Source organism: Typha angustifolia, chromosome 13 (assembly GCF_048772165.1).
Source record: "Typha angustifolia cultivar Huaian chromosome 13, ASM4877216v1, whole genome shotgun sequence".
In the NCBI taxonomy this organism is placed as follows: domain Eukaryota; kingdom Viridiplantae; phylum Streptophyta; class Magnoliopsida; order Poales; family Typhaceae; genus Typha; species Typha angustifolia.
In genome coordinates this window covers 2,637,453-2,663,831 of record NC_133251.1, presented here as the reverse complement: position 1 = coordinate 2,663,831, position 26,379 = coordinate 2,637,453, and the positions used below count along the sequence as shown (strand labels likewise).

The 26,379-nt window shown below is 39.2% G+C and overlaps 5 protein-coding genes across 7 annotated transcripts; 1 reads left to right on the top strand and 4 right to left on the bottom strand.

Moving 5' to 3' along the window:
* Positions 1–87: 87 nt before the first annotated feature.
* LOC140773858 (CRM-domain containing factor CFM2, chloroplastic) lies at positions 88–6,353 on the bottom strand. 3 transcript variants are annotated; one of them, XM_073116630.1, is made up of 13 exons: positions 5,538–6,349; positions 4,573–5,095; positions 4,346–4,476; positions 3,702–3,992; positions 3,385–3,541; positions 2,451–2,743; positions 2,318–2,377; positions 2,110–2,226; positions 1,725–1,850; positions 1,522–1,635; positions 1,126–1,348; positions 579–709; positions 88–494 (listed from the first exon to the last, which is right to left on the bottom strand). In XM_073116630.1, the coding sequence occupies exons 1-13, from the start codon at positions 6,243–6,245 to the stop codon at positions 300–302; spliced, it is 3,069 nt and encodes a 1,022-aa protein (XP_072972731.1). In that variant the 5' UTR covers positions 6,246–6,349; the 3' UTR covers positions 88–299. The 3 variants fall into 3 exon arrangements, with proteins under 3 accessions (XP_072972731.1, XP_072972730.1, XP_072972732.1); XM_073116629.1 differs by having other exon boundaries at positions 1,126–1,360; positions 5,538–6,346; XM_073116631.1 differs by lacking the exons at positions 88–494; positions 579–709 and having other exon boundaries at positions 1,137–1,305; positions 5,538–6,353.
* Positions 6,354–6,701: 348 nt separating this feature from the next.
* On the bottom strand, positions 6,702–7,872 carry LOC140773860 (uncharacterized). The gene has a single exon (XM_073116633.1). The coding sequence runs from the start codon at positions 7,839–7,841 to the stop codon at positions 6,852–6,854; it is 990 nt and encodes a 329-aa protein (XP_072972734.1). The 5' UTR covers positions 7,842–7,872; the 3' UTR covers positions 6,702–6,851.
* Positions 7,873–9,355: 1,483 nt separating this feature from the next.
* LOC140773859 (uncharacterized) lies at positions 9,356–12,290 on the bottom strand. Its single transcript, XM_073116632.1, has one exon. It carries the CDS (start codon positions 12,193–12,195, stop codon positions 9,583–9,585), a length of 2,613 nt encoding a protein of 870 aa, XP_072972733.1. The 5' UTR covers positions 12,196–12,290; the 3' UTR covers positions 9,356–9,582.
* Positions 12,291–13,098: 808 nt separating this feature from the next.
* On the bottom strand, positions 13,099–17,962 carry LOC140775181 (plant UBX domain-containing protein 4). Its single transcript, XM_073118455.1, has 4 exons — positions 17,763–17,962; positions 16,074–16,362; positions 13,790–13,885; positions 13,099–13,700 (listed from the first exon to the last, which is right to left on the bottom strand). Exons 1-4 carry the CDS (start codon positions 17,906–17,908, stop codon positions 13,317–13,319), a joined length of 915 nt encoding a protein of 304 aa, XP_072974556.1. The 5' UTR covers positions 17,909–17,962; the 3' UTR covers positions 13,099–13,316.
* Positions 17,963–22,893: 4,931 nt separating this feature from the next.
* On the top strand, positions 22,894–26,015 carry LOC140775177 (protein NRT1/ PTR FAMILY 6.4). Its single transcript, XM_073118452.1, has 5 exons — positions 22,894–23,009; positions 23,142–23,262; positions 23,413–23,630; positions 23,853–24,400; positions 25,053–26,015. Exons 1-5 carry the CDS (start codon positions 23,007–23,009, stop codon positions 25,921–25,923), a joined length of 1,761 nt encoding a protein of 586 aa, XP_072974553.1. The 5' UTR covers positions 22,894–23,006; the 3' UTR covers positions 25,924–26,015.
* Positions 26,016–26,379: the final 364 nt, after the last annotated feature.

Below are 26,379 nucleotides of genomic sequence, written 5' to 3'. Positions count from 1 at the left end.
AATTCTTGACCAGCGATCGATAATCACGGGGGCAAAATTTTGAATTTGAGGTTCACAAGGTAACATCCAATCAGTAAAAGACTACTCAGGCAGAGACTAAGCCTAAATCTCCAAATGTTTGGGATATTACGTTATAATACAGATGCTAAGATTGGAAAGAGATATGGTACCACATATATCACAAATCTGGCTCCAGTTTGAGCTTGATGCAATATGATGTTTGGTGCACAGGATGCCACAGGAGCAGGTGTTTCACTTTTAGTGCAGATTGCCACCTTATCTTTAGCCAGTACAGGCGGTTACTCTCCTTCCCTGAAATGTAATCCACATTCAACTCTGATGGCTTCCATGAGCTGCGGAGATATTCCATCTCCGACTCTAAATGTATTTACATCATTTTCCTTCCCAGTTCCAGGTGTGTCTCCCTCTCCCCAACCCCTGTACAAGATTACCTTGTTTGGCTCTCTTGATACCAGCACTGCTCCTGTTGCTTGCTAAGAATATGGGAGGATAAAAAGAAGACGATAAATGGACAGCATTTTGATGTTAAATACTCCTTTTTGTGTAGTGGTACTCACCTCAAGTTCGAATATCAACTGCTGTACAGAAGTTCCTGTTGCTCTGCCTTTGATGTTCACAATGGCAAGAGGGTGTTTCTTGAAGTGCGTTTTGATTGTCTTTGCAACGCCTGAAAGGACATTGTTCCTCCCTGGACATTAACCAGAATTATGTGCTGTTCTACAAGCCCAAGATATGATTTACTTATGTTTAAGTTCTAGTCTTCATGTGCAAACTACAAGAAAGTCAGCAAAGAAAATAGAAATTTCTTGTATTCATCAGAAAACACAAACAAATATTTTTGAATTTGGTGTAAATCAGACGGATGTGTGGTAGCAAACTAAATGTACCTCCACTGAATTGGCCATACATGCACCACATAAGTGCATGTGTATGAATTTATACAAGCCTGCACATGCATGATCACAGAAATATATATAGAGACAACATTTTTGTTGCAAATATACATATATAGCATTTAGTTGGGGGCAACAGCTTCATTGAGAAACAATCTAATGAGCATGATACGAAAACTGAATACAGAAACAAGATAGAAATGATGATTACCAACAGCTATCACTGGCCGCTTTCTCATCTTCAGGGCTTGCTTTCGTAAGAGGAGCCTTTCTCGATTTGAAAGTGGTGCAGCTCTGAAAGGAACTTCATTATCAGATTCCTCAACCATTTTTTCCTCATAAACAGTTGGGCGATATTTACTTGAGACTACTCCATATGATGAATCCACATCTTCATTAAGATCAAGAGAACTATCATCAGAAGTAGAAGAATCCTGAGCACATGGCTGCAAATCAGTTGGTGGATGTTACCAAATGAAAGGAAAAGAAAAACATTACTTATAAAGAGAAAAAGGATAAAAGACAGTTGGAACTTTGGATCTAGTCTCAAGATGGAACTTAATTACTGTATGCAAGAAAAATATCTCGCAATGGGACAGAAACTCACATATATTAATTCTTCACTAGATGCAGTTCTGCTATTTCCACATTCTTCTAAAGTGTGAATAACTTCAGCCTCAGAAAAGTCATGTTGATGCTTAAAACATACAACTTCATCCTCCTGGTGTAAAACAAGCTTAGAATAAAATGTCATAATAATATATATGTGCCAAAATCCCAAAACCTGCAAGGAAAATAAAGTCAATATACCTGTACAGTATTCAAATGAAATGCAGATATGTCTACGCTGGTTGATGTCATAATGGTCTCCCCTGTTTCACGTGAAGCATCATTGTACTCTTTTGAACCGGAGTCAGAAGCAACTGTAGTCACTTCCTTGACCATTGATGACAAATAAGAAGAAAAAGAAAATATTAAGTCACTGAATAATAGAACAAGGAGAAAGCACAATAAATTCAGACAATCAGTATGACTTTACTCCTCAAGTCCTAAGAAATTTATCCAAGCAACTTATGGAATATACAAGATACTCGATATCACGTCACTATTGTCAGTTTAAGCTCTAGTGTTCTACTCATTATGTAGCACCACTTAGTATTTTTAGCAACTTAGCTTTCTTCATGTGAATGTATACCTCGATATTCTCTTCACAATCTGCAGAAACATTGTTGTCCCTATTTGTAGATCCAACCTGATCTTTTGTCCCGTTTGAGCTCAACTGAGTAGATTTGGGCAAAGAATCATCTCTAATCTGGTAGCCAGTGGCCAACAGAATCAGGAATCTGAATTTCAATCTTATAAAGATATAATTCAACAGTGAATCTTAAGAAAGGAAGGCTCACCATCTGATGCTTCAATTGCTCTATATTCCTGGAGAGGCTTAACACATGAAGTTTCAAGGACTTGAAAGAAAATCAAGAGTCAGTAAAGATATCCTGAAAATTCCATAACTAGTAGGTTAAAAAAGAGGTTCACCTCCCGACGTTGAGCCTCCAAAGACCGCCTCATTGCTTCCTTTTTAGTCAACAAAGACTTAGGCCTTAGACTTGCAGGCCTTTGGTAGTTCTTCCCTCTGTATACAATAATTGCATGACCTTTGCTCACTCTCTCCACAGCCACCAGTATGCCCCCACTTTCAGCTTCTAAGATCCGAGCTGCACTTTCAACATCTTCTATAGAACGGTCCTTGGATATAATCTTAACAAGCTCCCGGTACTTCCAGTGGAGGTGCATATTTTCAACTGTTCCATCAAAAACTCCTCTTCTGCCTGAGCATAAAGAATAAATGGCTTAAAAGCTTAGGTTGTTCCAACAAGCAGATTATCTGTACTCACAATACAACAATGCATGAGAGTAAATGAAGATCAATCAAAAATCCACCAGACAGATGAAAAAAAGGGTTTTGGACACTTCGCTTATGCCCAAAAAAAAAAAAAAAAAAAAAAAAAACAGGCTAGAGAAGAATTAACAATGAAATCTATAGGCCGGTTGCTTGAAGAATTGGACATTTTACTATTTGCAGTTTAAGCTCACAAAACCCAGAATTCTCTGGAAATCTTCTTCCAGACATGAAAAGATGATCCACGAAGAAGATGATAGCCAACTTAGTGAGTGATCTACACATCTAAGGATAAAACCTTCTCACATGAACTGATCTGAATGAAGTAACTAGGAATGTATATAAAGAAGTGAGAAGAAAGAAAGTAATTGTTACTAGCATGAACGCCTGTTATCTTATAGGCATGTACTATTAGGACAAGTTTACAAGAAAATGAGATATAGATTTTCCATCTTCATCTGAAATTAAAAGGTTCATCATGCAAGAAAATGTAAGGATTATGTTGTCCAGCTGCCAGAGGAACCACTTCCAACATTTTATGCCTTGGGTGATTTAACAAGGATAGTTTACCTAGCAATAGAAAAGGTTTCATTCTCAATCCAACTTTCCTCAGCATGTATCTCTCCTCTTCTGAAATAGCCTCCCTATCAGATTCTACTTTTGGCGGTTCAGCTGATTTTTCCAGCTTCTCCAGAAGCTTTTCTGCCTTCTCTCTTTTTGTTATTGCCTGAAAATTAGTTAAGAATAAATGAAAGTCAGATAAGAGTATATCCATTAGGCCGTTTACACATGTACTGAACTCAAAATGATTAATGTACGGTATTTCCAGAACACCAACGAATCACTAAGCTAAAGAACACATTGATTGCCAATATGTTAAGTCTCACCTTTTGGATTTTCAAATTGACTGATTTTAACCTTCTTTCTGTTGCAAGGGTTTCATGTACTTCTCTTTCCTGAAGATCATCTACTGAACCACCCCTAACAAACTTTGGTTCAGAAGTATCTCTGACAGTGACAGAACTTTCTTCCTTCTGCTTTGGCTTATCAATGGCATAATTTCCACAGTTTCTCCGCTCTTCAATTGCAGCAGATACAGCAGGAGGCAGAAAATCTTTCCCTCTGTAAAATACAATGAACTCTTTATCCCTTGATAGAAGAGTTCCTCCTGTAAGTCGCTGCAAAATTTTAAACTATTATGATGGATGTCAATGAATAAAGACGGTATAGTAATAATTTTGTTATTTCCAAAACTTAGAATGGCTTAATATCAATGTCCCATGATCTTTAGACGTCCCTGGGAACGAATTTGAAACAAAAACAATGGTGAATCCTTGGCCCTTTGATGGAGTTTTGTTAGTGGCGTCCTTGAGGGTGGAAAGAGAGGTCATCTTTTGTGAGTACAAACAGAGTATGATATAGGATTTGGGGGGGGAAGAAGAGAACCATGGCCAGAAATTGGAGGCAGGGTGGTGGATGGAGCATGAGTGCATATGTGGTGATAGTGGTCCAGTAGATAACACCTACCTACCTTTAACTCCTCGGCCATCAGCTCACTGTTTGTGTTTTGTACACCTCTCTTAATTGCAATTTTAGCTATTTCACATTTTTCCCATAGCTTGATCATAGAGGCAGCCAGTCCTTGAAGGTTTCTGTTTCTCCCTACAAAAACAAGATAGGTGAAGTTACTACAAGGAAAGCATACCAGTTACCAGAACCTGTAATGAATACAGAGATTGAAGAACTACTGAATCTCACCAAGTGCAAAGTGACATGGTAAGGGCCGTCCAAGTCTTCGTAGCACAGTCATTTCTCTATCTGTCAGCTTTGGTTTTATGCCAAATGGAAGAAGGCGGAACGGCTTACGAAATCCAGGAACGGTAGCTGGTAATAAATCAGCATCAATAGGTAAAGGTTCATATCCCCACCAATCATCAAATCGTGGACCCAATCCATCCAATAACTTGTCAGCTTCTTCTTCAAGTTTGACTTCCCCGGGAAATTGCAACCGCACCTTCTCGGGAGAACCAACACCAATCACTAAAGAGGAGCGAGCCGAAGTATCATTGGAATCACTAGAAGAATTTATGGGAAATTGGTGGGATGATTCTGTATCTGGTTGACTTGATGATCCACTATCTGTACCAGGCTCCGAGGTTACATCGTCAAGATTCTCATTCGTTTGATCGTCATCATAGAAGTACGGATATTGATAATCGGCCCCTCTATACAAGATGATGATACTTCCAGATCTCCAAACAACTAGACCTCCAGTTTTTCTCTGGAAGCAATAGGCAATCCTAATTAGAAGATGCACCAACAAGGATATCAAATTCAAAGATATGGCAAGCAACTTAAAATTTAGTAAAATTGCCTCAACTAAAATGATATAATGTTTTCTCTTAGAGCTCAGTGAGCTGTTGGATCTCAACAAGTGTCTACATGTACAAAATAAAGCAACAGTACTGTAGCATATGTCTGGATATTGCCTATGCAAATCCAGAAATAAAGAAATCTGATTCTAATCCAATACGTCTGCCCGTAATTTTCTTCAACGTCCTACCAAATCCAACACAGAGTCCTCTAATTGTTGGTAAGGTAATCCCAACTCCTTCCATGATTATCGGTAATCTATAAACGTAAGAAAAAGAAAACTGTACAACTTAAAACGTATAAAAAGTGAATGACAACCTTCAAATAGCCTCCTTGGGACCGAAACTTACCTCCAGGGTCTCATGAGTTCTCTTCATATTCATCCGGCACAAATCCTCGCACTTAATCTTCACGAGCTCCGACTTCCGCCACCTCTCATGAATACCATTCACGATCCCTTCCGTAATACCCGCCTTACCCACCTTTATCCTCTTGTTAAGCCGAATCCCCTCACTCCTCAGCCGCCTCAGCTCATCAGCCGGGATCGTCAGCTCAGCAACCGAAGGCACCGTCTCCCTTTTAGCCCTCGGCGTCTGCTCCCTCTCCCTCCTCCATAACTCCCGGAACCTGGTGATGGTTTCCCCCGAACCAGGGTCCGGCACCGGGTTCTCTGGCGTGCTCCAGCTCGAGTCGATCGTGCACCCGACCCGGTACTTTGGTATCTCTTGAGGAGTAGGGACAAAGATCTCGCCGGGCGAGCCGGGGCCCGACAAGGGTTGGTCGGCGGACTTGGAGGGGTCGTCGTCGTCGGCGAGGTACCCAAGGCTGCGGAGCTTCTCGGAGATCCGCTTGATGGCGGCCTTTGCTAGAGCTTCGGTGGTGGCCGATTTGGGAGTGGGAGAGGAGGAGCGGAGTTGGGATTTCGGACTGCAGCGAGGGTTTTGGAGGAGGAGGAAGAAAGGGGGTTTGGGAGAGAGAGGTGGAAGGAATTGGCGCAGGGGTGAGTCTAGGGTTTTGGAGGATAGGAAGGGGGGAGAGTGAATGAGAGAGAGGGACATTTGAGGAGGAGGAGGAGAGTAGAAGCGAGTGGAAGGAGAAGTTGGTTGCTTCTCTTTTATATTCGTCTACCGGGAGAGAGGGAAAAGGATAAGATACGACGACGTTACACAAGACCATTTTAAGAAGGCAAGTTTTCATATGCAAAGGTATACGATCGCTGCTTAAACCCAATGGATTAGGAAAGGATTAGCTTACGATACTTAAATGCCTCTCTCTCTCTCTCTCTCTCATGATTAAATACAAATGGCCGTGATAGCCACAGTAGAACTAGAAACATTTATGTTTATAATCACTTTAACCAAATTGCATTTGATTATGAGAAATCTCATAGCAACATCAGACCTATAGCCTTGGAGTTGGGTTTACTTTTCGTAATTAAGAACACAGCTGTGCATTATTACGCTAGATATAAGTGACCACCTTAGTTCAGTGATTAGTTCTTATCAACCCATGACTTCGATTCTCCACTCTACACATTCGGATTGATAGATAAAGTGATTTTAGTTTAACTCAAAACAAGGGGCACTCTAATTAGGCGTTGAGCGATGTGAGACGAATTGCAGCTAGAAACATGTCTCTGAGACAAATCAACAAACATATCATCTTCACTTTGATTTGGCCTCCGAATTCTCAGAATCCGAATCCAGCTTCCACCAAGGCTTATCAGACCTCTCCTTCCCCACCACCAATACCAAATCCCCGTCTTCTTGCTCACTATCTCCTCCAAAGATATCACCTTCATCTTCCTCCATCTTCTTCTTCTTCTCCTCCTCATAACTCCACTCCAATCTCTTAAGCAGCTCCCTATCATTCCACCTCCCCACCATTCTTGGCGCCTCCTTCCTCGCCTTCCCGTCCACCACCTCCCTCCATAAGAATCCCACGTCGGCCAACCTCTTCAACTCCCCATCCTTCTTTTCCCCGACCACCACCGTCTTCAAACACCTACTTTTCGCCTCCCTCACCGCCCCGACCAACCCTTCGCTGTCCGAGACCAACACCAAACACCCGACCGAACCCTTCTCCACCGCATCCACCACGTCGTCTTTGATTGCTCGATCGGTCTTGACACGAACGCCGGCCCGCCGCAGCTCGTCAGCGAGGTTGTAACCGGCCTTGGACGCGTGCAGCTCACGCGCCGCCTTCTCGTACTTGGAGATCTTTAGAGAAAGCGAGGCGGCGAGGCGGACGCGGCGACCGCCGCGAGCGGAGGTGAGGCGGGCTAGGCGCTTGGCTTGTTCGCGCTCGTGGATGCGCTCGAAGTGGTCGAGGAGCTTGGGCTGGGAGAAGAAGTTGCGGCCGCAGACGCGGCAGAGGAAGGAGGAGGTGGAGGGGGAGGTCGGTTTGCGGTGGAGGGAGACGGGATTGGAGTTGGAGTAGGCGATGGAGAGGCGGAGAGGGCCGAAGGAGGACGCGGCAAGGTGGAGGCGGACGGCGGCATCGTAGATGGGGATGGAGGCGGGGAGCTTAGAGTTGAGGTCCCAAAAGATGGCAACGGAGGAGGAGGAGGAGGTGGAGGAGAGAAGACTTCTTTGGAAGAAGAGGAGGAGAGGCAGAGAGGTTTGGGGAAGAAGCCGCCTTTGGAAGCGCAGCATCACTACAAGCAAGACATCGTAACCGAATGGCCTGCCATATAGGAGCCCAAACCAACTAAACCCAGTATCTTGCCAAGATATTTTCCTTATTCTATAATATTAGATAAAAAGTATTAAATAACTTTTGAACCATTTTAAATAAAATCTAAGGGCAAAATGACATTTTCTTGAATCTAATTTTGGTTTTAATCGTGAGCAGCTAAATTTAACTAAAAAAAATGGCATTTTTAAAAGAGTACAAAAAATTTAGTGGCAAACTGGTAATTACAATATTTTGAAAAATATAGAGATAATTATGATATTTTAAAAAAATTGATGGCAATTATGTAAAAATTCCACAAATAAAAGTCATATGCACGGATAGACTCAACCCAGCATTTTTAGTCCAATATCTTCGCTCTGCTAAAGGTTAATCTTCTCCAGAGTATTATGGCTGCTTGTAAAAATTCACTAACAAATTCAAAGGCAATTAAAAATGTGAAAGAAGATAATTGAGTAGGCTTGATTGTGCTACTAGGTATATAAACAGACAAGCAACTTAAATGTTACTTAGATGAATCTACAAAGGTGAAGTCCTTTTAGAAGAAATGAAGTTCAACAGCACTGGTAATTATTATGAGATATGAGCACTAAAAAGCAATTGCTACTAGAAGCAGTCTAACGCACAGGCAAACAAGCAATTTAAATGTTACTTGGGCGAAGTTATAAAACAAAGAATCTGTTTACAAGAAAGGAAGTTCAACAGCACTGCATAATTATAATGAGACATGAGAAGTAGAAAGCACATTTAAGTGCTCTGGAATAGTAGCAGAAGGAAATATATAAGGATTTTTTCAATAAGTTCAACAAATGTGTACTGATCGCTAGATGAAGTATAACTCTTCTCCAAAGTGCTGCCATTTTAATATTCATGTCCTTTCAAAAATGATCTTCTGCCGAGAACACACAGGTATGGCTAATGAAACTTAACAAAATAGAGGAAAATTTAACAGAGCACAATGCCGCAGTATTTTGAAAAGCATCGTATAATTTTAATATACCAAGAACACCCAGGTTGTTTTATACGACCATGAGAAGGGATGTGTTCATCATATACTAAATTACTAATAATTTGAAAAATGATACCAGAGAAAAAAAATTTAAAAGTCTCAATATTTGACAAGGTACCAGGCCATCTAGCCTCAAAAGATTTCTTCATTGTCATGCAGAGTTAGATCAACAACCAAGCATCATTTGTCTGATAAGAGTAGAAGCAAAAATAAATTAATATAATAGAGACTAGTGTTCTAATCCAAAAAATTAAAAAAGTGCTTCTGCATGAACTATGGGGAAGGTAGATAAAGTGAACAAGAAAAGCAGTACAAACACAACTACAAGTGTTAATTCTAAGATCTAAAAAACAGAAAGTGAATGGAAAGCAAGCAGTCTTACCTGTCAAAAGTTGTTATTTTCAAGCTTTAGTCCTCTCACCACAGATTATCTATCAATTAGAACCAGTTGACGTCCGAGAGATATGACTCAATGCTGCATGTATTTGACTTTCAGGATAAACTAATCTTCTAATCAATACAAGCAAAAGTGCATTATCCATGTGATTCCAAGTAAAAAAATTCAACAGCTCCATTTATAAAAGCCATCTTTGGTTCATAATACTAGATGGCTCTTGGAATGTGTAAGACAATTACAAGATCTTCTGTGTGTTGGGGAATTGATAAAACTTAGAAAGGACACGATATCCTAACTATCCTTTTATACATTCGACCTGGATAGTCAAATCTTCAATTCCAGCTTCATGCAATAGTTCTGTGGCTCTTTGGAGAGCAGAGTCCTTATCAGTTTCTTCTGACACATGAAGATGAAAAGTCCCAACAATATTCGTGTTTGTGAAATTCCAGGCATGCATATTATGGATGCCACAGACACCCTTGATCCTCATAATATCATCTAAAGCGAGCTTCAAGTCCTGTTCATGAGCTCTTGGAACTCTTTGTAGCAAAATTTCAGCAGAGTTCCGCAGTAAGGGAACAACAGAAGATATGATCATTATCGAAATAAAAACAGAACATACTGGATCTGATACAAGCCATCCTTTATATTTTATAAGCAAGGTCGATATCACCACACCAACACTTCCCATCGTATCAGCCAGAACATGCAAGAAAATCCCTTCCATATTGTGGTCAACAGGATGATGCTTTCGTGAATTATTAGGCGGCTTTCCCATTGCTGATGCTTCTTCTGAACAGGAAGAGTTACTGCAAGAATGACTTGGTACCTTAGAGAAGCTTACTTGCTCTTTATGGTGTACTTGACCTTCAGGACAATGACTATGCGAACTTGAGGAAATATGAAGCAGTTGCTGCTCACTGTTAGTCCTATCAGGTTCATGATGAATATGCACTTCAGCAACATGAGAATGCTCATCCTGATTGTGCTGATGATTATTATGGTCATGATCATGCTTGTCATTATGCTTGTGATGATCATGCTCATGACTGTGCTTGTGACGACCATGCTCATGGCTATGCTTGTGTTGATCATGTTCACCATGTAGATCATAGTGATGGTTATCGTGGTTGCAGCTATGACAATCATGACCGTCATGTGACTGTCCATCAGAGGATTCATGGAGAAGCTTAACATTCTCATGATCCCCAGTGCATTCTTTTCCGCTTGCATTATCATGTGTATGTTCATGATGATGATGGTGGTGATGGCTGTGAGAGGAGTGAGAATGCGCATGTGAATGAGAACATGTACCACCACCATGAGCATGATGATGCTCTTCATGGAAGAAAACCAATCCAACCATGTTCACAACGAGGCCCCCGATTGAAACAACTAATAAGCTATTGGTTGAGATCTCCTGAGGATCGAGAATCCTCTCAAAAGACTCCAAAACAATTAGCGCCCCGACAAGAACCAAGAGTACTGCATTAACATAACCCGAAAGCACCTCAAATCTCCCTCTACCATAATTAAATTGACTGTTTGCCGGGAACCTCGAGATATACGAAGCATACAGCCCGATAGCCAAGGCAGCACAATCAAACAGCATATGACAAGCATCAGATATCAAGCCAAGGCTGTTGCTCATAAACCCAGCAACAAACTCCACCACCATATAAGCAGTATTAATTAGGAGGAAAGCAGCAATCTTCCTTGACTTCCTCTCACTCAAAATGTGCCTAATTGGGCCAATGATCACAGAATACAAGGACTTTGAATGATCCGAACTACCTAATTCCACATAATTCAACGACGATGAGCCCAATTCTCTTACCCCAATCCACAGCAAGAAGCCACAGAGTAGAAAACCAGGCAAAGAGAGCTTGGGAAAGTAAAAGAGCTCCAAGACAAGAGTACAGAAAAAAGTAACCACATAATCCCGGCGGAAATCCCTTGAATTAACCACTGTCTTCTCATCCACATAACTCTCGCTCAGAATCACACCAAAAATTACAATGTTCACCAATGGCCAACCGAAATTAGAGATCGACAGAGCGCCATCATCAAATTCCTTTTGAAAGAGAAAGCTAGTGGCCGCGGGAACAAAGAGGAAAGCCGTAGCGAGACCAAGAGAGTAGATCCTTACCCGCCTCCGCCCGAGCTGGCGGAGCGAGCCCCAATTCGACGCCGCGTGCTCGAAGAAGCCAAGGAAGCCGGAGGCGAACGGGAGAAGCATGGAAGCAACCCTGGCGCATCCCTCAGGGGGAGGAGGAGGAGGAGGGGAAGAGGAGGAGGAGAAGGGGAAGCAGCCGATCCGATCCCAGCCGAAGGAGAGGAGGAGGAGGGCGGAGAAGAGGAAGGGGAGGGAGCGGAGACGGCGGCGGGGGGATGAGAGGGAGCTGGCGACGAGGGAGCCGGAGAGATCGGCGAGGATGGCGGCGCCGGCGCCGCAGAAGCGGAGGGAGTGGAAGCGAAGGAGGAGGACGAGGGAGAGGAGGAGGGACTTGGAGAGGAGGGAGCGGAGGTGGGGTCTGAGAGAGGAAAGGGAAAGAGCGGGGGAAGTAGAGGAGGAGAAAGGGAGGAGGGAGACGAGGAGGAGGAAGGAGAGGAGGGAGACGAGGAAGGAGAAGGGGAAGAGGGAGAAGGAAGGAGGGGTGGAGCGGAGGAAGGGGAGGAGGGAGTAGAGGGAGCGGAGGGAGAAGAGGAGGAGGAGGAGAGAGGAGAGAGAAGAAGAAGAAGAAGAAGAAGAAGAAGAGGAGGAGGAGCGGAGTTTGGAAGGGGTGGAGAGGGAGGAAGGAGTGGAAGAGGAGGTAGGGGTTGGGGTGGGGAAAGGAGGGAAGAGGCGAGGGGAACGAGTGGGGACGGAGAGGCGGAGGTGGCGGTGGTGGTGGCGATTGGTGTTCATGGGATTATCAGCGGGAGGGAGAGGGAGAGAGAGGACTCGTCCGGTGACTCCAATCGGTCTATGGAGAGAGAGAGAGAGAGAGAGAGAGAGTCCTATTATGCGGATCCGGATTGTGTCAAAGAGACGGATCCTGCGACCCATAGAGGCATAGATTTATTTAAGAAGGATATGGGAATTCCATTAAGGGATAATTACACAATCTATACTAGCATCGAGTGAAGTTTATTCAAATCTTAACTTTCGTCAGTAAAAAAAGTATAGATAATTAAACCGAGTTCTTGCTCTTCTTACTTAAAAATAATAATTTTTTTTAAAAAAAAAAGATCCCTTAGATTGAGGCTCATTTTCATATAAATACTTTTATTTATTTTTAATAACATATTGATCACCTTTATTATATAAAACCTCACAAATTATTATTATATTAATCATCCATCAAAATTTTCAATTAAAAGATATCATATAAGTGTATTAATTTTAAGTTCTATACCGAGCATTTCATCTATAGTTTAGATAAAAGAATAAAAAAAAGTTAAGAATAAAATAATTATTTAGCATTTTCTTTTTGTTAACACCGTTAAAAGAACATCGACAGATCCACCCAACCCAAATGGTACGAAATTTCTGAGAGCAAGGAGAAAATAGAGACATATACATGTATAAGAATTTGAGATCCAGATTTCAAGAATCTAGACCCAAATTCCAAGAATCTTTGTTTTGTTTCCTGCCAAGAATCTAGACCGTCTCCTAACTAATGGATTAGAAAGATCAGTAACAAACTCTTAATGATTTTCCTGAAAACGACATTACGATCAATTTACCACTTCTTCTTCATAGATGGCTTACATTGCAGCAGAATCTAACTCTTTCCTATGCTTGCTGAAAATCTATTGAGAAGGTCGCTAACTAAATATTTTCTTAAAATGATCATGAGTAAATCATTCAAATACAAGTGAAACCAACATTTTCCAAGTATAGCGCATCTCAAACGTACACCACAATGTTTTACTAAGATAACATTGCCACCAATCACCAGCGCTTAATATTTTGGGATTTAAAAATAGTTCAGTAGCTGCAAATATTTCTCCATGAAGGAAGAAAATTTCAAACTTTGCAGAGACCTACAACTTCTGAACTATGACAGAGTTGGCAAGCCCCGCTTCCTCGATGGTCTTGGTCATGTCTGTGAGTTGCTTTGGTGGGAAACCAACAGTCTGCAGCCGGTATGTTCTTCCTGCTCCAGGCCTAGACGCATCGATGAATGCGCGGATGTCACTGACGGTGTGGTGAGTATTAAAACGTGCAACCATACGAGTACCATCAGCCAACCTTAGCTGTATCGAAGTCAACGGCAAGGAGTCATCAATAGAAAGACCAATAGAAGAAGAAGCAGCGCTAGGAACTGCAGCAGCAGGTGCAGACTCGGTGACTGGAGTATCCGATGAAGATCCACTGCCTAGGGTTCGTCCAACACCTTGGAATGGAGTCTGATGCTTAACTGGTTCCTACAACAATGAAAACATGAAAGAGGTGGTCTAATTCCATGATCCGAGATGATGTAATGAAAAAGAGTATAGTGTATAAAGATACCCACAGGGCAATTCTCTTCCCTCCTTATGAGATTAACATTAACCATTGACCTCCGATCAGCAGGTTCCAGCTCTTTGGGACACTCAGATCTCCTTATGCTCTACACAGAAACAAAAGTTAAATGTCATCTTCCATATCTTCACTGATGAAGTAAAAGAACATATACCTGAAATGGAAGAGTCTAAGTTGTAATTATGTGAGAAGTGAAATGTTTGATTTCTCCAATAAGGCTAGAATGTAGGTGGCAATATGCCAAAAGACAAAAGTTTATTGATCCATGTCCTGTAGACATGAGAAATAGTAGAGGTATTGCAAAATAATGGCATGATGCATAATTTATGATATATGTAAACCATACAGATAGCTTAAAATGCTAAGAAAGTTATATGTTTATCAATCACGTTTTAAAATAACGTGCTCATAAGTCATAACAATACCAATTAAACAATTAAATATGAGCTTATAACTATAAATTAGAAATTTAAACATTCAGGTTCACAAGACGTAGATCATGAAAAGAAAATAGCCTACTTATTGAATCATCATAAAACCATCCATACTTATCGTACACCTTGTTTGTCAAGCAATAAAAATGGTAAGCAATAATGACTACATATTCAGACACTAAAATCTATACAAGTCAAATAAATTGAAGCAAACATAGTTAGGCAAACTAAGCAAACAAAGAGAGCATAACTTTTGTAAGTTAATATAACTACAATCCGAAATCCTCTGAAATGAACCAATGTTTTGAAAAGTAGCCATGAACGGTGGGTGGTCACCCCATTGTTTAACACCTAGACGAAAACGGATAAGGTGAGTGACAAAATGATCTAACATTTTTTATATATTAAAATAAATATATATATAATATATTTTTAATTCTAATATATCCTATATAAAATTTGTATTTTGTAACAATACACTGTATCAAAATATCAAATAACATAATCACAATTACAATTTTTAAATCACAATTAACAACCATAATAATAAGTTCACAAGAATTATAATCAAATATCCAAAACAAATAACATGATTAAAGATTCCAAATTATCAAAATTTAAAACTAATTACTTTACAAAATCAGTAGATAGTAACTAATAACTGATTTAAAAAAAGTAAAAACAGTCATTGCCAACTAGTACTTTTTGGACTTATCAGTAATTGTCAATTCACAAACTAAGCAGTAAGCACATAATTACAAGCTACATTTCAGTAATTGCCCTTTCATAATCTAATATTCTAATTACTTAATTAGCATTTAGCAATTAATTAAGATAGAGTAGATAAGCTATTGCTTGCTAGCGCCAAGAGTGCAAGGGAAGAATAAACAACCGAGTGAAAGGGAAGAAAGAGAAGCTAGCTGCCACTTGCCGGCACCGAGAGTGAAAGGGAAGAGGAAAAGAAAGAAAGAGAAGTTAGTTGTGGCCACTGCTTGCCACCATCGCTGCTCCCACTGCCGCAACCAATGCCACTTACTACCATTGCTCAAGAAATGAGGGAGAGGAGGATGAGAGCTCGATTAGGTTACGGCAGAGTGTTTGTTCCTTTTAAGTCAGTCACTACCTGCAAAAAGGACAAGGCAAGTTGCCAAATGCCAACGCGGTCCGCCATTAGCAGGCCGCCTAGGTGCATTGTGGGGCAGCTGGCTTGCTGCCCCAGCCATGGCAATCGACCGCCTTTAAAAACAATGGAATGGATTATGACAATCTTGATATGTTGTCAAATAGTTGTGTAAAGATGGAGCCAAGAAAATCGGATTCCAAACTCTAAGCACAAAACAACTACATAGACAGGTTTTAGGCACAATTTTTTCTAACCTGGCAAGTTTCAAGTACAATGTTTGCTAAATTGAATACATATAAGTAATTAGGGATATATCCTCTGTCCATTATAGGGGTCATTTTTAAAAAATGCTATATACGAGGTTTTAGGTTTCAACCTTTCAGAGAGACAATCAGACATGTAACAGCTGAGTTATCCTACTTTGGCTTATACGGCCTTTTCCCCATCCCTCATCCATTCTCGTTCCTTGCATTTCACAAACAATTCAATATGAAGCTGAAATAGCTATCTTCTCAAATAGAATCTATATCCGCACATACTGCTCGACAAAGTCTTTCATATTGATAAAATGCACACTTGAAAGAAAATTTTCTGAGCTTATATTTTTTATGCCAAGATGAAATGGCAACCAGCCACTATGCCGAATTATAGTCTGTTAAACAGAGTCAACTGGTACTATCTGCTATTATGCCATAAACAAGATATGACAGGAATATCACCTCTAGGAATGATGCATTTTCAGGGTCATCAAACCTTCTCAATGGACCATCATTTACAGTGAACCCATTGCTCCAGAAATATATGTTATGTATCACATTCTGAGGCTGTTGAGGAGAAGATGGTACTGTTTCACCAGAGAGCAGTCTGCCAGTCCCAGTAAAACTTCTTGAGGTTGAAGATGGTGGTTGATTTTCCAAAGGGCCCTGCATGGCTCCCATCCGCCTAGCTTCTTCAAATATTGCATCAACATCATTATTTCCTTTAGTCGGATCTTGAACGAGCATCCCACTGCAAAACAAGAAAATTATGATCAAAATGAGGATTTCATCAACTTCCAAGCAACTGCAGTTCAAGGGTTAAAATTGTGTATATAGCACAAATTTCTGCAAAATGATAGGGTTTAATCAAGCTTAGTCAACGTGTGATGTTCAGTAAACAAAAGTTAGCTCTGAAAATATAAAATGTAACTGTAATTTGCCTGCAAGTTACAACATCAGTAACACCTCGCTCAATATTCTCATTGATTAACCTGAAATGTGCATTGCACAAGACATACATTATTGACGTACACATGAATGAAAAAAGATGATTCATATAGCCAACCCCTATCAATTAGAATACCAGACTCTCTTTATGCTCACTGTCTACCAGTCTAAGCCGATGTCAAAAGTATGCACACTTCATGGTATAGCATATGCATCACTCCACCCATTGAAAAGCAACAAAAATTATGCACCCATACTTATACAATGCTAAATTCCTGTTGGTATATCATCTCAAAGCAATCAAGATGATTAAGAATTGAAGATCGATCATCTATTCATCTTTGACATCATTAAGACACTATAAAGAAACATAACAAAAGGGTCAAAACAAACAAGGAAAGAAGAGGAAGATCAATATTTGTTATCATACAATAACACATTATGTATGGGCTACGAATGGTTGGACTAGAATCAAATACAAGGCTCCAGAAGAATTACGTATCCATAACCTTGAAACACATTAAACAGACAGAGATTAGCTTAAATAGCTTAGACAAAGGTACTGCAGCTTTTCTAACATTAGCCAGTAGCACTGACTTCTTTTGCAAGCTATAAACTGATATAGCAGAAGTCATGTAGCATTCAACTAATTATTCTTGGAACTCTTTGCTGGATCAATCTTTTTACTTCTCTTCACGGCTCCACTTCAAGCTATGACGTTGTGAAGTAAACCGACACTTTTATCTTCTTTGTCTTTGCCGCTCATTTCTCATTCTTAGCCCTAAAATATCTACCTATATTATGGGCTGTATACCTCAAATTACCTCCCTTAGCCCTAAATTTCTCCTTTTTACGATTTCACATTATTTAATACAAGCATTACTGAGAGTAATGTCTAAAGGGGATAATAAGAATGTAACGGTGTAATCTCGATAACAAAAATCTAATCAAATTAATAGATATAGAGGGAAAGGATGCACTTTTTATTCTTAACATCTAATTTCCCGATGACAGATAAGATATCTTGGTACTACTAAGCAATACTGGAACAGGAAAGTCAAAACGGATTTCTGAGTAATAAAACGAGGAAAGAAAAAGAAACGTAGAGAGAAAATAAAGGTGAGGATCTAGCAATTCTTGAAGCAATCAAGATCTAAATATATATATACATATAAAGAGAGATAGAAGAGAGAGGAGGGTTACCTCTTCTCGCCGCCGGTGTAGTACTCCTGGGGCTCATCGGAATCGCTGCCGTCCGATGGAGATGATCGACGGTTGAGATCGGCGAGGGTGCGTATGGTGGGGCCACTCCCCGAAGGCTTCGAGGGTTTCTTGTCCTTCGAACTCATCGCGATCGGGGAGAGAGAGAGAGAGAGAGAGAGGATGAGGAAGCTTCGTCTCCTCTTAGTTGCCTTTGGCATAAAGCCAGAAAGGCTAAAATAATCGTCTAATTCCTACAAGTCGACGCCGACTTCTGTCATGAGATCGAGTCACGACTTCATCCTAAACAACTCTTAACACCTACGAAGCGACGCCGAGTTCTCACATAAGATCGAGTCATTATTCTCAACAGACTAATAAAGTTATTCCTCCGTAACATGCATTTGTTTATGGGGATATAAAATTAAGATTAAATTAATTATTCCAAATTAACGAGCTTTAATTATTTTACTTTTTTATTATTATGCATTTTTATACTAACGCTATTCTATTAGAGAAATTATATTTACTTTTGGTTTTAATGTGATTATTTTGAATGGCAGGACAATTAATTTTGATAATGAATATTTGTTAAAATATAAAAATTAATATTATTAATTATCTCTATTAAATACTAAATATAATATATTATCTTTTGGCATAAGATTATAAATAATTTATCCTTCTTTATGGAACCTACCCCAAGCTCTCATAAGATCAAATTGTATATTAATAGCTTTGCTTACAAATACTTTACTCATAAATGTTCATTTCTATATTTACTCATAAGTTCGTCTTCTAGCTTCCTCTAATATAAAAAAAAAATTAAAAAAAAATCTCTACCTCAAGCATTTTTAGTAATAAATATGTTGTAAAATTAATATAGATAAAACCATAATGTACACACAAAAAAAAAATCAATGATAATATTAGAATTAATTTTTATACTTTTATTTATGTCATATCAAATGTCATGGTATCTTAAAAGTTAAAAGTTAGAGTTATTTGAGTTACAAATTTTTTGAAAAATATATAATATACAGTGCCACTTCAATCTTATTTAAATCCTAATATATAATTAAGCTTATTTAAATAAGTCCCCTTAGATCAAAAGAATATATCCATCATAATAAAGCAAATTGATAATCTCATATATACCGCCTTTTTTTCTGATTTCTTAGAGCCCTCGGCAACTCCAATCGGGCTCCAAATTTTAAATTTGGAACCTGGTTGAGTTCTAATGGGACTCTAAAACTAGCTCCAAATTTAGAGCTAGAAATAGTGGAGCTCATTTGTCATTTCAACCTTTCAAAATACCAAAATTACCCGATAATTATTATATTCAATAATTTTAATTATATTTGTATTCTTTATTAAATAATTTAGTTAGTTAAATTGAGTATATAATTAGTTTTACTAATCGGTTTTTAACAAAAATAATATCATTGGAAATGTCTCATCGAGACCTTTAAAATGAGTCTAATATTAAATTATTTTTGAGTTAATTTAAATTTTAAATTTTTTATTATTTATAAAAATGAGTCTGATATTAAATTATTTTTGAGTTAATTTAAATTTAAATTTTAAATCTAATATAGAGAGATCTTATCAATTGATTTAAATAAAATTGAACATAGCTTTCTTTTAAAGAAAAAGACAAGAAATTTATAGAAGAAGCAATGTTCATTTTCAAGTTGGAAGCTCATCACAAGAAGATGAATACAGTCAAGAAATAGAAGGTGATTATGGCACCGGAACCGATGGCTACGAAGATGACTTACTAGAATATTAAACATCTATTGTTTTTATTATGTTTCGTTAATTTCTGCTTATTTTATGTAATGTAATTTTGATATTTTTAGTTAATGGCATGTAATGCTTATTTCGATATTTATTTCGTGTAATATAATTTCGATGCGTTTAATTAAAAAATTAGTAATTTAAAATTACTTCTGAAACTATTGATTATTAGTCTTATTTTAAAGATCTCGATGAGAGTTTTCTAATAATATATTTTTTATTAAATAATAATAACGTTAAGATGACATATTAAGTAATTTAAAATAGCTAATATAATAATATATATTATATTATTATTTTAATATATATGGAGCTCGGTGCGTTGGAGTGCACCAGGCTCTTGTTCCATTTTTGGCTCCATATTTAGAGCCTTTGGGCTCCAAATATAGAACCGGCGTTGGAGATACACTATGTAATTAATTTGTATAATCATAAGTATAAAGAACCAAAACGCATATAGAAATATTAATTTTATTATTTTTTGATACTAAATTGGGTCGATTTGAATTTTGTGTCTAGGGCCTCATTTTGTACTAAAATGGCTCTGGTATTTTGCGATCGTATATATAAAGTTCGATGGTAATTGGTACATATACATCTAAAGTAGTGTTCTTGTTTTGGCCAATCATGAGTACCAAGTAGGCCCACAGCATCAATTAAGTTGAATTGTAAACAGTATAAGAAATTGATTTGATCGCATAATATATATATAATATTATTTTACGAATCACATTCTATATTTTATTTATTTTATAATTGGCAACTCATTTTTGATAATTTTATAATCCAACTTTGTTTTTTTTTAATTCTCATTTAACACTCTAATGTTATTTTAACCAACTGATATCAATCAAATTACTAAAATAGCATCACCATTATTTTTTCTTCTCTCTACCCTCGTATGAAAAATATATGAGTAATTTAGGTATTTATAAATTTTTTCGTATATTATAATAAAATATATCTTTTGCTGGTACCGTTTAAATCAACGGAGTGTGTTAAATAAAAATTATAAGAAAAAAGTAAGGGGTTTAGGTACAAAAACCTCACATATGAATTATGAATCATGATAAAATATAGGGTGTGATTTATAAAATTCTTTCTATATAAAAATAATTATCCTGCATATGATTCTTTTGTTTGGCAGGATTGCAAAGAGAGGATGCGACGAAGAAAACAAGAAAAATACATGGAGATCCTGGACTAATTGAAGAAGATGTTATGTGATGATGCTCTCAAGCTTGTGTTTGGTTCACTGTGTATTAATTAATCTGTGTAGAATTACCTTTGGTACTGATAACTGATGTAGGTGTTTATTCTGTGTTTTGGTACTATTAACTGGTGTAGGTGGTTAATTTGGGGTGATCTGGTTAGGATGCTTACCTCTGGTTTTGGTTGATACTTTTAGTTTGTTAGGAAGGGATATGCATAGAAGGGAAAAGTATGAATCTGAAAAGTTCATAGTAGTTTGTTTTGTTCTCCTAATTGTGTTATGAATGTTTCAATGAAACAAGGCTTAGGTCTTTTTGTATATATATAATATATATATATATATGTATATGTATATATAATTGTCCTTCCTGAGGAATTGAAAGCAAAGTCGTGGTGGAGCACGTTTACATCTCAATCACTCTTTTGATGGATTAATCAGTGATGTGATATGAATGGAATAAAGCCAGGATGGGGATTTTGACACTCAACTCTAGAGATAAAAGGAGCATATGATTTGATTTTGTGCTAACCATTAAGATGATGAGAAGCTAGTGGATGAAATGAAGTGAAGTAGCGTTTCAGGTAAGCAAGTTTGTTACTTTTAGGGACAATTTTGACCGACCTGATCAAACCATATATACTAGGGTCAATTTTGTTCTTTCCTTTTTTTAGATAAAAATGCTAATTTTGTAACTTTAGGGAAACTACTTTCGAATAAAACTTAAATCGGTATCGCTAAAATTCAAACTCAAAATATTACGGGAGTCTCTTTAATCATTTAAAGTACTATCTTATTGATATATAAATCTCATTAATAGTTGTTCTCTCACTACTGTCGATATGTTTGTGTCTTTCAATCTCTTTTTTTCTTTGTCGATAATTGGATAGATCACGCTATCTATTATAGATTGAGGTTAGGTACTTTGCATCTATGTTCTTCTTAGTGCCTTTCGGCTTAACGTTTAATATTTTTTGCTAAGATGTTTAATGTTGTAATCAAATGAAGGGCTTATGTCAATCCTTATTTAAAGTAATAACTAAAAAAAGAAATACTGAAAGTCAGAAAGGAATATTAGTTAGGCACGAGTTTATAGAACCTTCATGCACTGTTACAAGGGAGAGGGATCAAAAATCGGCATATCTCAATGATTCAAAAGCGATATTACTAGACTATCAAATCGTAATTGAATGTAATAAATGCTATATATATATATATATAGTGCGATTGATAGGATTAGGATATATTGAGATAACAACAATCACATTGATAGCGGAGTCGCTTTAGTTTGGTTATTTGTGGTCATTTTAAGCATATATAAATAATCTAAATCATCTTTCGGCAAACTATCTTTGAGGAATAATTCCCAACCAAATAAAATATAGTATGATAAATCTACGGTCTTATCCATAGAAAGGATAACATGGATGTATTTTGAGACGAAGACTGCTTTGCTTACGAACGTCGTATAAATATTCTGAAAATAGTTATAATACTAACCTTTGATTTTGAGATACGTCAATCATTAGTCGGAAGTATTTGGCAGCAATCTCTAGGCAGGCAGCACGCCACGTGCACTTCTGCTACCAAACGATCCCACATCACGTGCTCATTATCAAGCCCCACACGTCGGTCCAATGTGGGGCCGGACACGTGTCGATCATCCTAACTGTTTGGAAGGTAACGTTTTGTAGGAAGATTATTCCGCCGGGGCCTTTCGTTTGACACGTGGACAACCATCCTTTCGCTGGACCGAGGCACTGTCGCTGTCTAACTTTGTATCCGGTCTTTAATTGCTGGCATACCAAGACCAGTGATTTGCCACCACATCTCCAATCAAATAATCCAAAAAGTTATTTCCAATCACCGGCCGTCCACAAACTGGAGAAGATCGTGGGCAAGATACACTCGACTTCTGCGGCTTCTCCTATAGCTAAGCAGGATCCCCTGTAACCCTGGTTCTAGGAACCCCATACATCAGAGAGGGGACAGGGGTCAGGGCGGTACTCGGACTGGCATCTTTTTAGGGTCGATGCATATGATTTCATGCAACTCGGGCTGTAGACACCTCTCCCCTTTCCTTAACCATCTCGCCTTTATAATCCCATACCGTCTTGCCATCATTAACTTGAAGAACTTGGCTATCCTCACAAAGTCCAAGCTTCCATTACTCCTCTCTCTCTCTCTCTCTTCCTTCCTCTCTTCCCTCTTCTGTCTCATCTCCATTAAATTAAACCATGGTAATTATTTCAAGCTACATGAATTATAGTATAATTAACTTGATGCATTCCAAGTTCTTATCATAAAGGCTTTTAGTTAGTTAGTTAGTTTGTCAGTTACAAGACAGAGCTGCTTCTTTAATGTGTCAATAGGTTTCTGCTGGAAGCTTTGCTGATGATGGCAGTGCTGACAATGGCACAGCAGTTGATTTCAGAGGGAATCCTGTAGATAAATCTAAAACAGGAGGATGGCTTGGAGCTGGCCTCATCTTAGGTACTCTCTTCTTGTGCTCTTTCTTTTTATCGTATTTATAGACTCTGTACATTTTACCGATTCTATTTTGGAACAGTCTCGTGCACTGAAATGCCTTCTTTTTTTCCTGTTTTTACTTCCTTAAGATTGATTTAGTGTACATCATTTCAGGGACGGAGTTCGCGGAGAGGGTATGTGTGATGGGAATCTCAATGAATTTAGTCACATATTTAGTTGGAGATTTGCATCTTTCCAACTCAAGATCTGCAAACATTGTCACCAACTTCATGGGCACTCTGAATCTTCTTGCTCTTCTCGGAGGTTTTCTGGCTGATGCTAAGCTCGGCCGTTACATGACAGTGGCCATCTTCGCCACCGTAGCAGCCATGGTGAGATATCACAAAGCTTAAAATTTAATTACAATTAATGGACTAGTTTTTTTTTTTTTTTGGGGGGGGGGGGGGGGGGGGGGGGGGGGGTAAATGATTGACCCTTAGATTCCATCACTAGGTTACAGTAGCGCTGACCTACAAAATAGGGAATTGATACTACGTAACAAAAACTGATGTGACTACGTTCCTAACGTTTACTGCGGTTAATTTTTGCTGAAGGGTGTGAGCTTATTAACAATTGCCACGTCGGTGAGCAGCATGAGACCTCCAGTGTGCGCCGACTTCCGGAAGAAGCAGCACGAGTGCGTGGTGGCGAGCGGGGGGCAGCTCGCGATGGTCTTCGCGTCGCTCTACACGATCGCCCTGGGCGCCGGCGGCATCAAGGCCAACGTCTCCGGCTTCGGGACCGACCAGTTCGACATCCGTGACCCAAAAGAGGAGAAGCAGATGATCTTTTTCTTCAGCCGGTTCTACTTCTGCATCAGCCTTGGCTCGCTGTTCGCCGTCACGGTGCTCGTCTACATACAGGATAACGTCGGGAGGGGGTGGGGGTACGGCATCTCGGCGGCGGCCATGGTGATCGGCGTGCTCGTGCTCCTCGCCGGCACGCCGCGGTACCGGTACCGGAGGCCGGAGGGGAGCCCGTTGACCGTGATATGGAGGGTCTTGTACTTGGCTTGGAGGAAGAGGAGGGTGGCTTACTCAGGTGATGCCAGTGAGTTGAATGAGTACCATACGTCTAAAGTTGCTCACACAGAGAGGTTCAGGTGATTAACTAATTAATTACTCATCCCTCTCCTCCTAATTAGTGAACATAATACTTCTTCATTACAAGTCTTATCTACTCGTAGATTACAAACATAGTACTTGCATAGAATTTCTACTTATGAATCATGCATCTGCGATGTCTAGATGAGATTGAGTTAGTAGTTTAGTCTCTGTAGCTACTTTGAGAGAGGAAGAAGAGAAAAATCAATAGTACAAAAGAGTGAGAGCAACCAGCGTCAGGCCAAATACCACCACTTTACTTTTGCTCGCCTAAAGGTAGCTAGAGAGATTAATTTATTTGGCAATCATATATATCTCGAGTGGTTCTCGAGATAACTATAAGAAAATTCGTGCAGCCAGACCATGACAGTCCAAGACCAAATCCAGTAACAAAGATAGGATAAGAAACCACTATCATCTTAAGATGATTAAAACTAATTAAAAATGCTAGCTTTGGGTCGACTGTTCGAGAACAAGAACAGGTGAGGTGTCCTCCCAAAAAAATATCGTGACCCAGGGTGTCTTTTGATTCTCTTATTAAAATATTAAGTGGCCAAAATTAAAAGTAGTGTTCTTTTGACCCAATAATTTGTTGTCACAGGTAGATTGCTAAATATAGTTTGATTAACATGATAAACTTAATCCATGCAGGTGTCTCGACAAAGCTGCCGTCACAGAGTCCAAGAACCAATCCCCAACAAAGAAAGTCAGCGTGGCATGCACATTGACCCAAGTAGAAGAAGTCAAGATGATCCTCAAACTCCTCCCCATTTGGTCCACCTGCATCCTCTTCTGGACCGTCTACTCCCAGATGACCACCTTCTCCGTCGAGCAAGCCACCTACATGAACCGCAACATCGGCCGGTCCTTCGTGTTCCCCTCCGGCTCCCTCTCCCTCTTCCTCTTCCTCTCCATCCTCCTCTTCACCTCCCTCAACGAGAAGATCCTCGTCCCCTTGGCCGCCAGGATCACCCACAACGTCCAAGGCATCACCAGCCTCCAGCGCGTCGCCGTCGGCCTCGTCTTCTCCATCCTCGCCATGATCGTCTCCGCCGTAGTGGAGAAGGAGAGAAGAATGCATGTGAATAAGTATCGGACCAACATAAGTGCGTTCTGGTTAGTCCCGCAGTTCTTCTTGGTGGGTGCAGGAGAGGCATTTGCGTACGTGGGTCAGCTGGAGTTCTTCATAAGGGAAGCCCCGGAGAGGATGAAGTCGATGAGCACTGGGTTGTTCCTTGCTACTTTGTCCATGGGGTTCTTCCTGAGCAGTTTGCTTGTTTCTTTGGTGGATAAGGCTACTAATGGGGGGTGGCTTAAGAATAATTTGAACAAGGGGAGGTTGGATTACTTCTACTGGATGCTGGCAGTGTTGGGTGTGATTAATTTCATGGCGTTTTTGGTGTTTGCGAGCCGTCATGAGTACAAAGTATTAAACTACAGCATGAATGGTGAAGGTAAGGAGCTTGGTGCTATCAAGGATGAGGAGATTGTTGAGGAGAAGACTGTAGGAGTTGATGTATAGATAAGATGGTGAGACTAGAGAGAGAGGTGTAAAAATTTTCTTTCAATGCTACGCGTACGTCTTTTATTATCCAATTTCGGATGATTACACGACAGCTTAAGACAAATCCTTTTTAACATAAATAAATAATAAATGTGTCACGATCGATGAGACACAACATAAGTATATATACAAAGTTGTCATCCATTTTACTCTCATCTACCAAGAAATTTACACTTAGTGAATACATCCGGATCACTATGCTACATTGCTGATCGTAGGTTCAGCATCTTTAACCTTACTGTGAAAGAATGCAGTTTGAGGAGTGTGTCAATGGATGGATGATGTAGAATCCAGCATGTCTGTCTATATTTTATTTTTCTGCCTTTTCTTTTCAAAAATAAAATAAAAAGAACTTATATTGCTGTTGGATTTGGAAATACATATGGTAACAATTATTCTTCGTTTTGTTTTGTC

What these genes read in the sequence shown, in the direction of transcription:
- LOC140773858 (XM_073116629.1), bottom strand. Translation starts at nt 6,245, where the DNA reads ATGTCCCTCTCTCTCATTCACTCTCCCCCCTTCCTATCCTCCAAAACC. An exon ending in GAACTCATGAGACCCTGGAG is followed by an intron (nt 5,096 to 5,537) that starts GTAAGTTTCGGT and finishes TATTGCTTCCAG; the next exon opens with AGAAAAACTGGAGGTCTAGT. An exon ending in AGTTGATATTCGAACTTGAG is followed by an intron (nt 495 to 578) that starts GTGAGTACCACT and finishes CCATATTCTTAG; the next exon opens with CAAGCAACAGGAGCAGTGCT.
- LOC140775181 (XM_073118455.1), bottom strand. Translation starts at nt 17,908, where the DNA reads ATGAGTTCGAAGGACAAGAAACCCTCGAAGCCTTCGGGGAGTGGCCCC. An exon ending in TACACCGGCGGCGAGAAGAG is followed by an intron (nt 16,363 to 17,762) that starts GTAACCCTCCTC and finishes CTTGTTTTGCAG; the next exon opens with TGGGATGCTCGTTCAAGATC. An exon ending in GGAGGGAAGAGAATTGCCCT is followed by an intron (nt 13,701 to 13,789) that starts GTGGGTATCTTT and finishes TCATTGTTGTAG; the next exon opens with GAACCAGTTAAGCATCAGAC.
- LOC140773860 (XM_073116633.1), bottom strand. Translation starts at nt 7,841, where the DNA reads ATGCTGCGCTTCCAAAGGCGGCTTCTTCCCCAAACCTCTCTGCCTCTC.
- LOC140775177 (XM_073118452.1), top strand. An exon ending in TGGAGCTGGCCTCATCTTAG is followed by an intron (nt 23,263 to 23,412) that starts GTACTCTCTTCT and finishes ACATCATTTCAG; the next exon opens with GGACGGAGTTCGCGGAGAGG. An exon ending in TCGCCACCGTAGCAGCCATG is followed by an intron (nt 23,631 to 23,852) that starts GTGAGATATCAC and finishes TTTTTGCTGAAG; the next exon opens with GGTGTGAGCTTATTAACAAT.
- LOC140773859 (XM_073116632.1), bottom strand. Translation starts at nt 12,195, where the DNA reads ATGAACACCAATCGCCACCACCACCGCCACCTCCGCCTCTCCGTCCCC.